Genomic DNA, 16,531 nt, shown 5'->3' with positions numbered 1-16,531 from the left:
ACGACGACGACGACGACGCCAACGTCATACCAATATACGACCACAAAAATTTGTTTGCGGTCGTATAAAAACTGCAAAATTTTTGTAAAATTACTAACTCAGGGTCGGCAACCCAACAACTGAAAATTTCAGGGCAGATAATTCTAAATCTGATGAACATTTTAGCCACCTGTCAGATTTGCTCTAAATGCTTTAGTTTCAGAGATATAAACCACAAGAGTGCACACGCTGAAATGTCTCGCCTTCTTTACTAATCATTGATATTATGTTGATAGTCCTAAATATAAAGCTTTATTACAACTGACTAACATTAACCAAGTAAACTAGACATTGACCAATGAACCATGAAAATGAGGTCAAGGTCAGATAAACCATGCTAGGCAGGCATGTACAGCTAACAATTCTTCCATACAACAAATAGAGTTGACCTATTGCTTATAGTTTAAGAAAAACAGACCAAAACACAAAAACTTAACACTGAGCAATGAACCTTGAAAATGAGGTCAAGGTCAAATAAAACCTGCGTGACTGCCAAATAGATCATAAAATATTTCCATACACCAAATATAGTTGAACTATTGCATACAGTATAAGAAAAACAGACCAAAACACAAAAACTTAACTATAACCACTGAACCATGAAAATGAGGTCAAGGTCAGATGACACCTGCCAGTTGGACATGTACACCTTACAGTCCTTCCATACACCGAATATACTAGACCTATTGCTTATAGTATCTGAGATATGGACTTGACCACCAAAACTTAACCTTGTTCATTGATCCATGAAATGAGGTCGAGGTCAAGTGAAAACTGTCTGACGGGCATGAGGACCTTGCAAGGTACGCACATACCAAATATAGTTGAACTATTGCACATAGTATTAGAAAAAAAGACTAAAACTCAAAAACTTAACTTTGACCACTGAACCATGAAAATGAGGTCAAGGTCAGATGACACCTGCCCGCTAGACATGTACACCTTACAATCATTCCATACACCAAATAGAGTAGACCTATGGCATACAGTATAAGAAAAATAGACCAAAACACAAAAACTTAACTATAACCACTGAACCATGAAAATGAGGTCAAGGTCAGATGACACCTGCCAGTTGGACATGTACACCTTACAGTCCTTCCATACACCGAATATACTAGACCTTTTGCTTATAGTATCTGAGATATGGACTTGACCACCAAAACTTAACCTTGTTCATTGATCCATGAAATGAGGTCGAGGTCAAGTGAAAACTGTCTGACGGGCATGAGGACCTTGCAAGGTACGCACATACCAAATATAGTTGAACTATTGCACATAGTATTAGAAAAAAAGACCAAAACTCAAAAACTTAAGTTTGACAACTGAACCATGAAAATGAGGTCAAGGTCAAATGACACCTGTCCGCTAGACATGTACACCTTACAATCATTCCATACACCAAATATAGTAGACCTATGGCATACAGTATAAGAAAAACAGACCAAAACACAAAAACTTAACTATAACCACTGAACCATGAAAATGAGGTCAAGGTCAGATGACACCTGCCAGTTGGACATGTACACCTTACAGTCCTTCCATACACCGAATATACTAGACCTATTGCTTATAGTATCTGAGATATGGACTTGACCACCAAAACTTAACCTTGTTCACTGATCCATGAAATGAGGTCATGGTCAAGTGAAAACTGTCTGACGGGCATGAGGACCTTGCAAGGTACGCACATACCAAATATAGTTATCCTATTACTTATAATAAGAGAGAATCTAACATTACAAAAAATCTTAACTTTTTTTTCAAGTAGTCACTGAACCATGAAAATGAGGTCAAGGACATTGGACATGTGACTGACTGAAACTTCGTAACATGAGGCATCCATATACAAAGTATGAAGCATCCAGATCTTCCACCTTCTAAAATATAAAGCTTTTGAGAAGTTAGCTAACGCAGCCGCCGCCGCCGCCGCCGCCGGATCACTATCCCTATGTCGAGCTTTCTGCGACAAAAGTCGCAGGCTCGACAAAAAACTGCATTTTACCCCTATGTTCTATTTTTAACCAAGTCAGCCATGATGGTTGGAAGGCGGGGTCATCGGACAAATTTTTTAAACTAGATATCCTAATAATGATTATGGCCAAGTATGGTTAAATTTGTCTCAGTAGTTTCAGAGAAGAAGATTTTTGTAAAAGATTACAAAAATTTACAAAAAATTGTTAAAAATTGACTATTAAGGGCAATAACTCCTAAAGGGGTCGTCGACTGACAATTTTGGTCATGACAACTTATTTGTAGATCTTACTTTGATGAACATTATTGCTGTTTACAGTTTATCTCTATCTATAATAATATTCAAGATAATAACCAAAAACTGCAAAATTTCCTTAAAATTACCAATTTAGGGGCAGCAACCCAACAACAGGTTGTCAGATTTGTCTGAAAATTTGAGGGCAGATAGATCTTGACCTGATAATCAGTTTTACCCTATGTCAGATTTACTCTAAATGCTTTGGTTTCAGAGATATAAGCCAAAATCTACATTTTACCCCTATGTTCTATTTTTAGCCATGGCGGCCATCTTGGTTGGTTAACGAGGTCATCGGACACATTTTTTAAACAAGATACCCTAATGATGATTGTGGCCAAGTTTGGTTAAATTTGGCCCAGTGGTTTCAGAGGAGAAGATTTTTGTAAAAAGCTAACGACGACGGACGACGGACGACGGACGACGGACGCCAAGTGATGAGAAAAGCTCACTTGGCCCTTAGGGCCAGGTGAGCTAATAAAAAGTTGTAAGGTCAAAGGTCAACGTTAACCTTAAAAACCCACTTTACATCCTTTAAATAAGATCAAAAACACATAATTAGCTATCTGGGACATGACATTGACCTTTGACCTTGTGGGGGATTACTCCGAACCGACAAAATTTTTAGACTCACAGGGTGAGTTCTGGATAGATATTTATGACACCAATACAGAGTGTGAACATGAAAGCAACACGTCTTATGGTTAAGGCTGCTAACTTCGTCAAAGTTTGGCGGAAAAAGAATAATAATAATAATAACTAGAGGCTCTAAAGAGCCTGTGTCGCTCACCTTGGTCTATGTGAATATTAAATAAAGGACGCAGATGGATTCATGACAAAATTGTGTTTTGGTGATGGTGATGTGTTTGTACATCTTAATTTACTGAACATTTTTCCTGCTTACAATTATCTCTATCTATAATTAACTTGGCCCAGTAGTTTCAGAGGAGAAGATTTTTGTAAAAGATTACTAAGATTTACGAAAAAATGGTTAAAAATTTACTATAAAAGGCAATAACTCCTAAAGGGGTCAACTGACAATTTCGGTCATGTTGACTTATTTGTAGATCTTACTTTGCTGAACATTATTGCTGTTTACAGTTTATCTCTATCTATAATAATATTCAAGATAATAACCAAAAACAGCAAAATTACCTTAAAATTACCAATTCAGGGGCAGCAACCCAACAACGGGTTGTCCGATTCATCTGAAAATTTCAGGGCAGATAGATCTTGACCTGATAAACAATTTTACTTCATGTCAGATTTGCTTTAAATGCTTTGGTTTTTGAGTTAAAAGCCAAAAACTGAATTTTACCCCTATGTTTTATTTTTAGCCATGGCGGCCATCTTGGTTGGTTGACCAGGTCACGCCACACATTTTTAAAACTAGATAACCAAATGATGATTCTGGCCAAGTTTGGTTTAATTTGGCCACGTAGTTTCAGAGGAGAAGATTTTTGTAAAAGATTACTAAGATTTACGAAAAATTGTTAAAAATTGACTATAAAGGGCAATAACTCCTAAAGGGGTCAACTGACCATTTCAGTCATGTTGACTTATTTGTTAAACTTACTTTGCTGAACATTATTGCTGTTTACAGTTTATCTCTATCTATAATAATATTCAAGATAATAACCAAAAACAGCAAAATTTCCTTAAAATTACCAATTCAGGGGCAGCAACCCAACAACAGGTTGTTCGATTCATCTGAAAATTTCAGGGCAGATAGATCTTGACCTGATAAACAATTTTACTTCATGTCAGATTTGCTTTAAATGCTTTGGTTTTTGAGTTAAAAGCCAAAAACTGAATTTTACCCCTATGTTCTATTTTTAGCCATGGCGGCCATCTTGGTTGGTTGACCAGGTCACGCCACACATTTTTTAAACTAGATACCCCAATGATGATTGTGGCCAAGTTTGGTTTAGTTTGGCCCAGTTGTTTCAGAGGAGAAGATTTTTGTAAAAGATAACTAAGATTTACGAAAAATGGTTAAAAATTGACTATAAAGGGCAATTACTCCTAAAGGGGTGAACTGACCATTTCGGTTATATTGACTTATTTGTAAATCTTACTTTGCTGAACATTATTGCTGTTTACAGTTTATCTCTATCTATAATAATATTCAAGATAATAACCAAAAACAGCAAAATTTCCTTAAAATTACCAATTCAGGGGCAGCAACCCAATAACGGGTTGTCCGATTCATCTGAAAATTTCAGGGCAGATAGATCTTGACCTGATGAACAATTTTACCCCATGTCAGATTTGCTCTTAATGCTTTGGTTTTTGAGTTATAAGCTAAAAACTGCATTTTACCCCTATGTTCTATTTTTAGCCGTGGCGGCCATCTTGGTTGGTTGACCAGGTCACGCCACACATTTTTAAAACTAGATAACCAAATGATGATTGTGGCCAAGTTTGGTTAAATTTGGCCCAGTAGTTTCAGAGGAGAAGATTTTTGTAAAAGTTTACGGACGACGGACGCAGGACGACGGACGCGGACGCAAAGTGATGAGAAAAGCTCACTTGACCTTTCAGGTCAGGTGAGCTAATAATAATAATAATTATAATAATAACGAGCATTGTATATAAGTTTCATAACATTTGGTTGAGGCAAACTTAAGTTAGAGAACGGAAACTTAAAACTTTTGCAATTTTTCCATTTATAAAGGGGCATAACTCTAGAACGGTTAAAGTGACGGCACCAAAATTCAAACTTGATCTGTGTTTTGTGGTAATTAGCATTGTGTATAAGTTTCATGACATTTTGTTGAGGCAAACTCAAGTTAGAGAATGGAAACCAATTTTGGGACGTACAGAGACGGACAAGGGTAAAACTTAATGCCCCCACCACTACGGCGGGGGCATAATAATCAGAAGAAATACAGTAAGGTCTTTCCCTTTTGGAAAAGGAAAGACCTTAACAAGAATGTGTCCATAGTACACGGATGCCCCACTAGCACTATCATTTTCTATGTTCAGTGGACCGTGAAATTGGGGTCAAAACTCTAATTTGGCATTAAAATTAGAAAGATCTTATCATAGGGAACTTGTGTACCAAGTTTCAAGTTGATTGGACTTCAACTTCATCAAAAACTACCTTGATCAAAAACTTTAACCTGAAGCGGGACAGACGGACAAATGAACAGACGAACGAACAGACAAACGGACAAACAGACGCACAGACCGAAAAACAAAATGCCCATAAATGGGGCATAAATATTACAACTAGACAGTAAAGTGCAGGGATGTCCCTATGTAGTATAGATACAATGAATAAGCGTTGATTCTTGAAAAAGAAACCATGAGCCAAGGGCGAATGGTTTGTTTTTCATGAATCAACGCTTATTCATTGTATCTATAACTTAAACTATTGTGTTGATGTCCTTTTCAAAACTAAAGCCTTTTCTTAATAAGAAGGTATTGTAAGTGAGTTTAATTAACCACGTTATCATGTTCAATGATGCATTAATAAATTTATGTTCACAATTAATTGGTTAGAGAAATATAAATATAATATAACACGTCTGTCTTCAAATTATCAGGCATCTGAATATTATCCGTATTTTACAAAATAAGACATATTCAAACTTATTTCTAAGTACATGTATATATAATAAGTATGTTACCGAAAATACTAGCAAGAAGCCTAATTCTAGGCACATCATGCTTAAAATTTTTTTACTCGCATTGGGATTTGCGAATAAATATTTGGAAAAGTATGTAGTAAAACAGATGAAATCATACTATATTTATAAAACAAAAATGGACAAACTGAATGTAATCATTTTCATTTCAAATATGTGTAATAGGCAATAATAATCCAAAAATAAACGGGAAAACACGTTATTACTACAAAAAATATCCACAATAACATACAAAACAAGCATTCTTAGAGTACTGCATGGCAATACATAGTCCCCTACCGGGTAAAAATTCATTATACTGGAAAAAAATGCTTACTTGTTCTATAACTTGTCATGGTGTAAACAAAAAGAAAATATCAAGTCAATATCTTCAAGCATGACTAAAAACAGTGTGGAAAACTGAATATATGAGTGAATTTTTTCAAGTCCAAGGACCATAACTCTGCACAAAATTATCAGACTGAAACAAAAATTTGAACTTGATCTGTAACTTGTCATGATAAAACTATATACCAATTGTCAATCAATTTCTTGAAGCATGATGAAAAAAAGTGTGGAAAACCTATAACACTCTAACATTAGATATGATTAATAGTTCTCTAAAATTAGATATGATGTAATACAATGTATATCTATTTTCAAATTAAAATCAAATATAATTAATAGTTCCAAATATTTTTTCTTTCATTTGTCACAAACTAATATAGATTTGTAACTTATCTATAAATTGTCAACAACTTTTAACTACACAATGTAATGTAATGAAATATATACCTTAATAAAAATAGATTATTATCTAATTAAAGGATTTCACTTAATAAAAAAAAAAAAATATATATATACATGTAGCATTCAGAAAATTAGTTTATACAAAATAACATATAAACCTGCCACAAAATTCAATTTACCAAAGAATGTCTTTTAAAAAATGAGTTATCTCCCTTTGTACAGATATATGGTTTAACATAGTTCTCTAACATTAGTCATGGAGTTTTTTTATGGACCATAACTCTGGACTTAATCATCAGACCGGAACAAAATTCGAACTTGATCTATAACTTGTCATGATAAAACTATATACCAATCAAATCAATATCTTCAAGAACGAAGAAAAAAAGTGTGGAAAACTGAGTTGCCGGACTGACGGATGGACAGACGGACAGACAGACAGAGTGCAAACCTAAAGTCCCCTTCGACTTCTTCGGTAGGGGACTAATAAAATAAACGAAATAACTAAAGGGACAACAAAGAGATACAGGGATTCGAACCTAAACCGACAAGTCTCTTTAACTCGTTGATCTTAACCTTGCTAACCTTGCGGCTACCAACTTATACTATACGATTGCCTACTATGTATATATAAAGGTACCAGCCCTGTGTGTCCCTTGTACCGATGTGTATCACATGTTCATTTATATATATAAAATAGACATCTTAATTGCAACCCATTGGTAGCCGAGAGGTTTCGTCGATGTGTTGATGTCATTCACACATAACAGATTTCAAGAAGGGGTTCGACTCCCAGTGAAGGCATATAAAAATTACAAAAGTTAAAGGTAAGTTTTTAAATTAATTCCGTTAGTGAACAGAAATCAGTAAATTAACCAATTCAAACTTAATGAAATTAGGCACACAAAGGAAACTATTATAGATAATTTGGTGAGTCCATTTCAGCGACAGATTTAGGAAGCGTTGATTCTAGAAAAAGAATCCACGGTAAATGAATAGGCTGACGTCACGACAATGGTTTAAGATGTCATAAACATGTCAATATTAACACATTAGTCCTAAAATGTAAGTTAGATATGTGTCAAAGCCTTACCTTAATAAAACAGATACTTTACCCTCATTAATATTTTTGACTTAGACATCTTGTAGTAAAGAATCTTTTTGAGCACACCCTTTGCTCACATCTAATTACTCGTAACAAGATCTCAAAGTGAAGCTATCTTGGCAGTTACCAAATGCATAAATACAGATATCTGACAGAGTAATGTCTTATGAGCATATTAAAGCATGTTATTTGATAGATTTATAATACTTTTTTTCAGTTTTGAATTAAAAGTCGCAAAAAAGTAGCTTTTCATACCTTCAACTTTGAGACAAATGAATTTCCAATCAACTAGCATTCTGTTACTGCAAGTCCTTTTAGATTTATACTTTATTTTTTGTCTTTTTGTTAACTGTTTTTAATGCTAAGAACCAAAATGATGAGCCAAGCCCTTTCCAACTAATATTTAATTGGTTTTATTGTTGCACTGCTACACCATTGCATTAGGTTCAGGGAGAGTTGAGCAATCACATACATGTTTTACCCTACCACCCTTCTTACGTGCATGTTCCAAGCCAGGAGCCTGTAGTAGTTATTGTAACTGCCATGTTTTATGGTTCAACGTTATGCTTAAACCAGGCCATTGGTTTTCTCTTTTGCATTTTTAACATTTTGTTATCCTGTGTCCTTTAATAGTTTACTATACAGTATGAGTTTCATCAATTGTTGAAGGCTGTACAGTGACAGGTAAAGTTATTACCATCTTTGTCTTTTTGTCTTTGGTTTTCTTATGTATGTGCTCTTTTTTATCAACAACAATTTTACCTGAATTATCAAAGCCATCATCTGTCTTTGATTTTTTTAATTCTTCTTGTGTGAATGGTCTCATAATTACATGTAGGGCACTCTCGGATAAAGACTTGTAGTGTGACAGGAAATCTTCTGTAATAAAAATATTCAAACTTAATGATTAATTGAATCAACTCATTGCTTATGTTATGAAAGGCAAAGTTTGAATATTGTTTCAGTCAAAACTAGTACAAATATGTGTTGCTTAAAATCTGGAATATTTCTTAGGGGATTTTCTGGGGCATTATGCTACTTATTTGATTGCTTGAACTATCATTTGCTTGACAACCAGTAGCAAATATTTCATGCATATTCAGAACTAGAATAAATTAACAATAAATCCAACAGGTAGGTTCTGCATAGCGGGTTGACAAGGGTGAAGGGCAGACATTTTGACTGGAAAATGAGAGTATGTTGGATAAGTTAACTCTCACCACATGATCTTTTACAACAATGACAACTAACATTTAACAACAAACAGATGTGCTCATATTATCTGGAACTTTTCTGTTTGTTGTTGTTTTTATTGTTTTTAATAAGAAACAAGGTAAAGTTTGACTGAACTGGGCCTGGATTGAAAAAAATGTGTTATACTATGATTTAGGATAAACTATTTTACCCACCCTAACCTAATATCCTATCATCATTTCAATTACTTACAATAATTAATTGGTTAACAATTAACTGATAGTTTCACCTGTTTACCTAAACCAGAACCATCTATCCAACTTTTAAAAGTTGTTTTTTTATGCATTTAAAAAGTTATGCAACAAGATTATTTAAGAATAATATAATAAATTTTTAGTCAAATCAATATCAAAACCATTTCAATATGTTTAAAATTTGTACAAGATAACAGGGAACAATGATTCTCTCCTGCTACTGCTGCTGTCACTGTAAAAGTGTATTATGAAGGTTGCTAAAAAAATTTAAAAATACATGTAGATCAAAGACTCAAATGGCTGCGTTACGCAGAATGTTTCTTAAACAATGGAGAATGCTCTATACTGAACATTTAAATATTTGAAATATGAAATGAAAAATTCCTCAAATCCATAAAGGCATTCTTCCTGTGAAGTTTCAGGGATATGGATTTTAAACTGTAGGAGGAGTTGATTACACAAAACTTGTACCCTCTTGCATAAATTTTGCTGAAAAGTGACTAATGGAAAAGAAAGGATGACACAAAATCAGTATATGCACAGCAAAAAAAACAAAAAGCAAAGGAACAGTCATGACAGTGCTATTATAGCTGTTCTTCATCTAGAAGTCACAGTGAGGACTTCAACACAGAGCAAAAAAACTCTCACCTTAAAATTTTGCTGAAAAAAGAGAAAAAATTCCTAAAACAAATACTTAATAGCAGGTACACAACTTCAAAAAATGTGCAATTTTCTTTTAGAGTTTCAGGGATCTGGTTTGAAATCTGAGGAGTTGATTACAAAAATTAGGTAGTTAAGACCGTTTTGTGATTATAAGCATTGTGTATAAGTTTTATAACATTTGGTCGAGGCAAACTAAAGTCAGAGAACAGAAATGAATAAAATGCTCCGCAGGGCGCAGCTTGATACGACCGCAGAGGTCGAACCCTGAACAGTTGGGGCAAGTATGGACACAACATTCAAGCTTTATACAGCTCTGAATTTGGATTGTGATTAAATATTTGACACAGCATAGGTTTCTGACACAGAATGAATGTGGTCTAAGAACTTAAAAATTTTAAATTGGACATTCACCTATTATGGTCCAATATCCAAAATCTAAATACATGGTTAGATTCAGCATATCAAAGAACCCCAAGAATTCAATTTTTGATGAAATCAAACAAAGTTAAATTTTGGACCCTTTTGATCTCAATGTGGACAAAGTTGATAACGGGGCCCAAAAATCAAAAATCTAAATACATGGTAAGATTCAGCATATCAAAGAACCCAATATATTCAATTTTTGATGAAATCAAACAAAGTTTAATTTTGGACCCCGATTTGGACCAACTTGAAAACTGGGCCCATAATCAAAAATCTAAATACATGTTTAGATTCAGCATATCAAAGAACCCTAAAAATTCAATTTTTTTAAAAATCAAACTACGGTAAGTTTAATTTTGGACCCTTTGGACCTTTATGTAGACCAATTTGAAACCGGAACCAAAAATTAAGAATCTAAATACACGGTTTGATTCGGCATATCAAAGAACCCCAATAATTCAATTTTTGATGAAATCAAACAAACTTAAATTTTGGACCCTTTGGACCTCAATGTGGACCAATTTAAAAACGGGGCCCAAAATCCAAAAACTTAATACACGGTTAGATTCATCATATTAAAGAACCCCAAGAATTCAAGAATAAAACCCCATTGAAATTGATCAAGAAATAAGCAATTTATACGAAGTATCTTCTTTTGCACAATACTGTGCAATTGAATATTTCTTGCTATTGCACAATACTGTACAATTGACAATTTCTTGCTATTGCGCAATATTGTGCTATTGGATATTTCTTGCTATTGGGCAATACTGTGCAATTGAAGATTTCTTGCTATTGCGCAATACTGTGCAATTGAAGATTTCTGCTATTGTGCAATACTGTGCAATTGAAAATTTCTTGTTATTGCACAATACTTATTATTTAATAATTTAAACATCCTGTTTGGTGTGTATCTCCTACCATATCATTATTATTTGCTTTTAAATATAAATCAGAAATAACCAACTTAAAATGGAAAATTTTAAAAGAAAAAAAAAAGAAAAAAAAAAAATCCCCCCCCCCAAATTTTTTGAACCCCCTTATGATTCATCACCCCCAAACTCAATCCCAGCCTTCCCTTTGTGGTATGGTACCTTGCAGTACAATTTCAGAGAGATCCATACACTTGAACACAAGTTATTGTCTGGAAACTAGAAAAATGCTTATTTTTGGCCCCTTTTTGGCCCCCAATCCCTAAACGTTTTGGGCAATTACCCCAAAACTCAATTCCAGCTTTCCCTTTGTGATATGGAACCTTGTAGTACAATTTCAGAAATATCCCAACACTTACACACAAGTTATTGTCATGAAACTAGAAAAATGCTTGTTTTTTGCCCCTTTTTTTGGCCCCTAATTCCTAAAATTTTGAGGCAATTACCCCCAAAATCAATTACAGCCTTCCCTTTGTGATAAGGAACCTTGTGGTACAATGTCAGAGAGATCCATACACTTACACACAAGTTATTGTCTGGAAGTTACAAAAATGCTTATTTTTGGCCCCTTTTTGGCCCCTAATTCCTTAACTGTTGGTACCATAACCCCCAAAATCAATCCCAACCTTCCTTTTGTGGTATTGAACCTTATGGTAAAATTTCATGGAGATCTATTCACTTAAACTAAAGTTAGAGTGCGAAAACCAATGTGTCTTCGGACGACGCCAGACGACGACGACGACGCCAACGTCATACCAATATACGACCAAAAAATTTTTAATTTTCGCGGTCGTATAAAAATTCAGCAATTTTTATGTTTATAAAGGGGCATAACTCATGAACGGTAAAAGTGACACCATCCAATTTTGAAATGGATCTGTGTTGTTTTGTGGTAATAAGCATTGTTTATAAGTTTTATAACATTTGGTTGAGGCAAACTAAAGTAAGGCAACGGAAACGAAAAATTCTGCAATTTTTATGTTTATAAAGGAGCATAACTCATGAATGGTAAAAGTGACGTCACCCAATTTCGAACTTGATCTGTATTTTGTGGTAACGGAAACCAATTATGGGGACGTATGAATAAAAGTACTTTCAAAGTATTAGTTTCATTTTAAAGCAATGAAGGGCCATAACTCCTGAAAAGCAAAAGTGAAAATTGTCAATAACAAACTTGACCATCATTTTTTTCATAAGTTATCATATGTTAAAAAAAAAATGAAAAACAGTGGTTGACCAGTCCATGAGTTATTGTAGCCAGATTCAGTCAAAAAAACAAGTTAAAAATAAATTGCTTCGCCGAGCGCAGCTGGATACGACCACAGAGGTCCAACCCTGAACAGTTGGGGCAAAAATGGACACAATATTCACGCTTGATACAGGTCTGAATTTGGATTGTAATTCAACGTTTGACACATAATAGGTTTCTGACACAGAATAACTGTAGTCAAAGAACTTAGAATTGGTTACATGATTTGAATTTATATCCCCTTCTTTATCAAAATTTTTGTTTAATATACGACTGCAAAATTTTTTGTGGTCGTATAAAAACCACTGTGTTATTGCTTTATTATTTAGCTTATATTCAAGTTTTGAAAGTGTGACAAAATTATTCTAGTTTTAAAACCTTAAACCACCGACTGTATCTAAATTTTTACTGTAAACAAAAACTGGAGCTGTCTGCATAGCAGGACAAATACCCCTATACATGCATTTTAGTTGCTGCTGTGAAATTCAGTATTGAGGCAATGATGTTTTGAGATTTTTGGTTTTCAGCTATTTATTTCATATAATCATTGTCTCTGTGTTAGACTGACACACTTTTATTCAGAGTGACCTGACACTGATATATGAAACACCACCATCCCATGATGTATCAGCATACCAAGTTTGGTTAACTTAAATTTTACGGTACAAAAAATATGAGCCTGGAACCAATTGGATAAGGTTTTACTATCATAGGAGTCAAGGTCAGAGTGACATGACTTTGGTATATGACACACCCAAGCCCATGATGCAACTACAAACCAAATTTGGTTAACCAAAGTTTTACAGTACTAAAGTTAAGCACCGGACAAAAAGAGGGACGGACGGATGGACAAACAGACAGACAGAAGGACACGGTAATTCCTATATACCCCCCAAACTATTTTTGCAGGGGGTATAAAAATGTGGCAATTTGTTAGTAATAAAAGGGACTAGATATTCTAAATAGCCTGCGTTGTTCACCTTGATCCATGTGCATCTTCAACAACTGCCAATTTCCAACATTGTAAATATAATTCATGATTTAAATCTTTTTTTGTTGATCTTGAATGGCTAAAAAAATTATGTTTACAATTTCTAAAATGTTTCCCGGAAATGCAATAAAATGCTTGGCTGAGTGCAGCCTGATAGGACCGCAGAGGTCGAACCCTGAACAAGTGGGGCAAGTTTGGACACAATATTCAAGCTTGATACTGTCTGAATTTGGATTGTGATCAAATTTTTGACATAATATAGGTTTCTGACACAAAATAAATGTGGTCAAAGATCTTAAAAGTTTGAAATGGGACATTTAATTTACCTAGAATGGTCTGATATCCAAAATCCAACAACATGGTTAGATTCAGCATATCAAAAAACACCAATAAATTAATTTTAGTTGAAATCAAACAAAGTTTAATTTTGGACCCTTTCGACCTCAATGTAGACCAATTTAAAAATGGGGCCCAATATCCAAAATAACTGTGGATAGTGTCCACATGTTGACACAGATGATGCCCCCGCTTGCATATCATATAGTTATAAAGGGACATAACTGAAGAACGGTAAAAGTGACGCTACCCAAATTTGAATTTGATCTGAGTTTTGTAATAATAAGCATTGTGTGCAAGTCTCATAACATTTGGTTGAGGCTAACTTAAGTAGAGAACTAAAAATTCAGCAATTTTTCAACTTGTAAACACGCATAACTCCAGAATGGTTGTGTATAAGTTTTATAACATTTGGTTGAGACAAACTAAAGTTAGACAAGAGTGCACACGCTGAAATGTCTCGCCTTCTTTACTAATCATTGATATTATGTTGATAGTCCTAAATATAAAGCTTTATTACAACTGTCACATAAACTTAACATTAACCAAGTAAACTAAACATTGACCAATGAACCATGAAAATGAGGTCAAGGTCAGATGAACCATGCTAGGCAAGCATGTACAGCTAACACTTCTTCCATACAACAAATAGAGTTGACCTATTGCTTATAGTTTAAGAAAAACAGACCAAAACACAAAAACTTAACACTGAGCAATGAACCTTGAAAATGAGTTCAAGGTCAAATAAAACCTGCGTGACTGCCAAATAGATCATAAAATATTTCCATACACCAAATATAGTTGAACTATTGCATATAGTATAAGAAAAACAGACCAAAACACAAAAACTTAACTATAACCACTGAACCATGAAAATGAGGTCAAGGTCAGATGACACCTGCCAGTTGGACATGTACACCTTACAGTCCTTCCATACACCGAATATACTAGACCTATTGCTTATAGTATCTGAGATATGGACTTGACCACCAAAACTTAACCTTGTTCATTGATCCATGAAATGAGGTCGAGGTCAAGTGAAAACTGTCTGAAGGGCATGAGGACCTTGCAAGGTACGCACATACCAAATATAAGTGAACTATTGCACATAGTATTAGAAAAAAAGACCAAAACTCAAAAACTTAACTTTGACCACTGAACCATGAAAATAAGGTCAAGGTCAGATGACACCTGCCCGCTAGACATGTACACCTTACAATCATTCCATACACCAAATATAGTAGACCTATGGCATACAGTATAAGAAAAACAGACCAAAACACAAAAACTTAACTATAACCACTGAACCATGAAAATGAGGTCAAGGTCAGATGACACCTGCCAGTTGGACATGTACACCTTACAGTCCTTCCATACACCGAATATACTAGACCTATTGCTTATAGTATCTGAGATATGGACTTGACCACCAAAACTTAACCTTGTTCATTGATCCATGAAATGAGGTCGAGGTCAAGTGAAAACTGTCTGACGGGCATGAGGACCTTGCAAGGTACGCACATACCAAATATAGTTGAACTATTGCACATAGTATTAGAAAAAAAGACCAAAACTCAAAAATTTAACTTTGACCACTGAACCATGAAAATGAGGTCAAGGTCAGATGACACCTGCCCGCTAGACATGTACACCTTACAATCATTCCATACACCAAATATAGTAGACCTATGGCATACAGTATAAGAAATACAGACCAAAACACAAAAACTTAACTATAACCACTGAACCATGAAAATGAGGCCAAGGTCAGATGACACCTGCCAGTTGGACATGTACACCTTACAGTCCTTCCATACACCGAATATACTAGACCAATTGCTTATAGTATCTGAGATATGGACTTGACCACCAAAACTTAACCTTGTTCACTGATCCATGAAATGAGGTCGAGGTCAAGTGAAAACTGTCTGACGGGCATGAGGACTTTGCAAGGTACGCACATACCAAATATAGTTATCTTATTACTTATAATAAGAGAGAATCTAACATTACAAAAAATCTTAACTTTTTTTTCAAGTAGTCACTGAACCATGAAAATGAGGTCAAGGACATTGGACATGTGACTGACGGAAACTTCGTAACATGAGGCATCCATATACAAAGTATGAAGCATCCAGACCTTCCACCTTCTAAAATATAAAGCTTTTAAGAAGTTAGCTAAAGCCGCCGCCGCCGCCGCCGTAGCCGCCGCATCGCTATCCCTATGTCGAGCTTTCTGCGACAAAAGTCGCAGGCTCGACAAAAACGGAAACGAAAAATTCAGCAATTTTTATGTTAATAAAGGGACATAACTCAAGAATGGTAAAAGTTTCGCTACCAAATTTCGTACTTAATCTGTATTATGTAGTAATAAGCATTGTGTATAAGTTTCATAACATTTGGTTGAGGCAAACTAAAGTTAGAAAACGGAAACAAAAAAATTGTACTTGATCTTAGTTTTGTGGTAATGAATATTGTGTATAGGTTTCATAATGATTATTTGGGGCAAACTTAAGTTACAGAATGGAAACTAAAAATTTTGCAATCTTTTGATTTATAAAGGGACATAACTCAATAATGGTTAAAGTGACACTACCCAAATTCAACTTGATCTGTGTTTTATCAGTGGAAGTCAAAATTAAACATTGCATTGTATAAAGCATTGATTGTAGTTGATTCAACTATAATAATGGA

At 34.6% G+C, this 16,531-nt stretch overlaps 1 protein-coding gene across 2 annotated transcripts in view; it reads right to left on the bottom strand.

Annotated features, from left to right (window-relative positions):
* The window catches only part of LOC127701149 (amyloid-beta precursor-like protein), a 201,841-nt gene that overhangs the window by 34,756 nt on the left and 150,554 nt on the right, over positions 1 to 16,531 (bottom strand). For both annotated transcript variants that reach the window (XM_052204959.1, XM_052204960.1), the window contains exon 9: positions 8,558 to 8,674. In XM_052204959.1, coding sequence (XP_052060919.1) covers positions 8,558 to 8,674 — 117 coding nt within the window. The remainder of the gene's footprint in view (positions 1 to 8,557; positions 8,675 to 16,531) is intronic.

Source organism: Mytilus californianus, unplaced genomic scaffold (genome assembly GCF_021869535.1).
Source record: "Mytilus californianus isolate M0D057914Y unplaced genomic scaffold, xbMytCali1.0.p SCAF_5, whole genome shotgun sequence".
Taxonomy (NCBI): Eukaryota; Metazoa; Mollusca; class Bivalvia; order Mytilida; family Mytilidae; genus Mytilus; species Mytilus californianus.
This window is presented reverse-complemented; position numbering and strand designations above follow the sequence as displayed.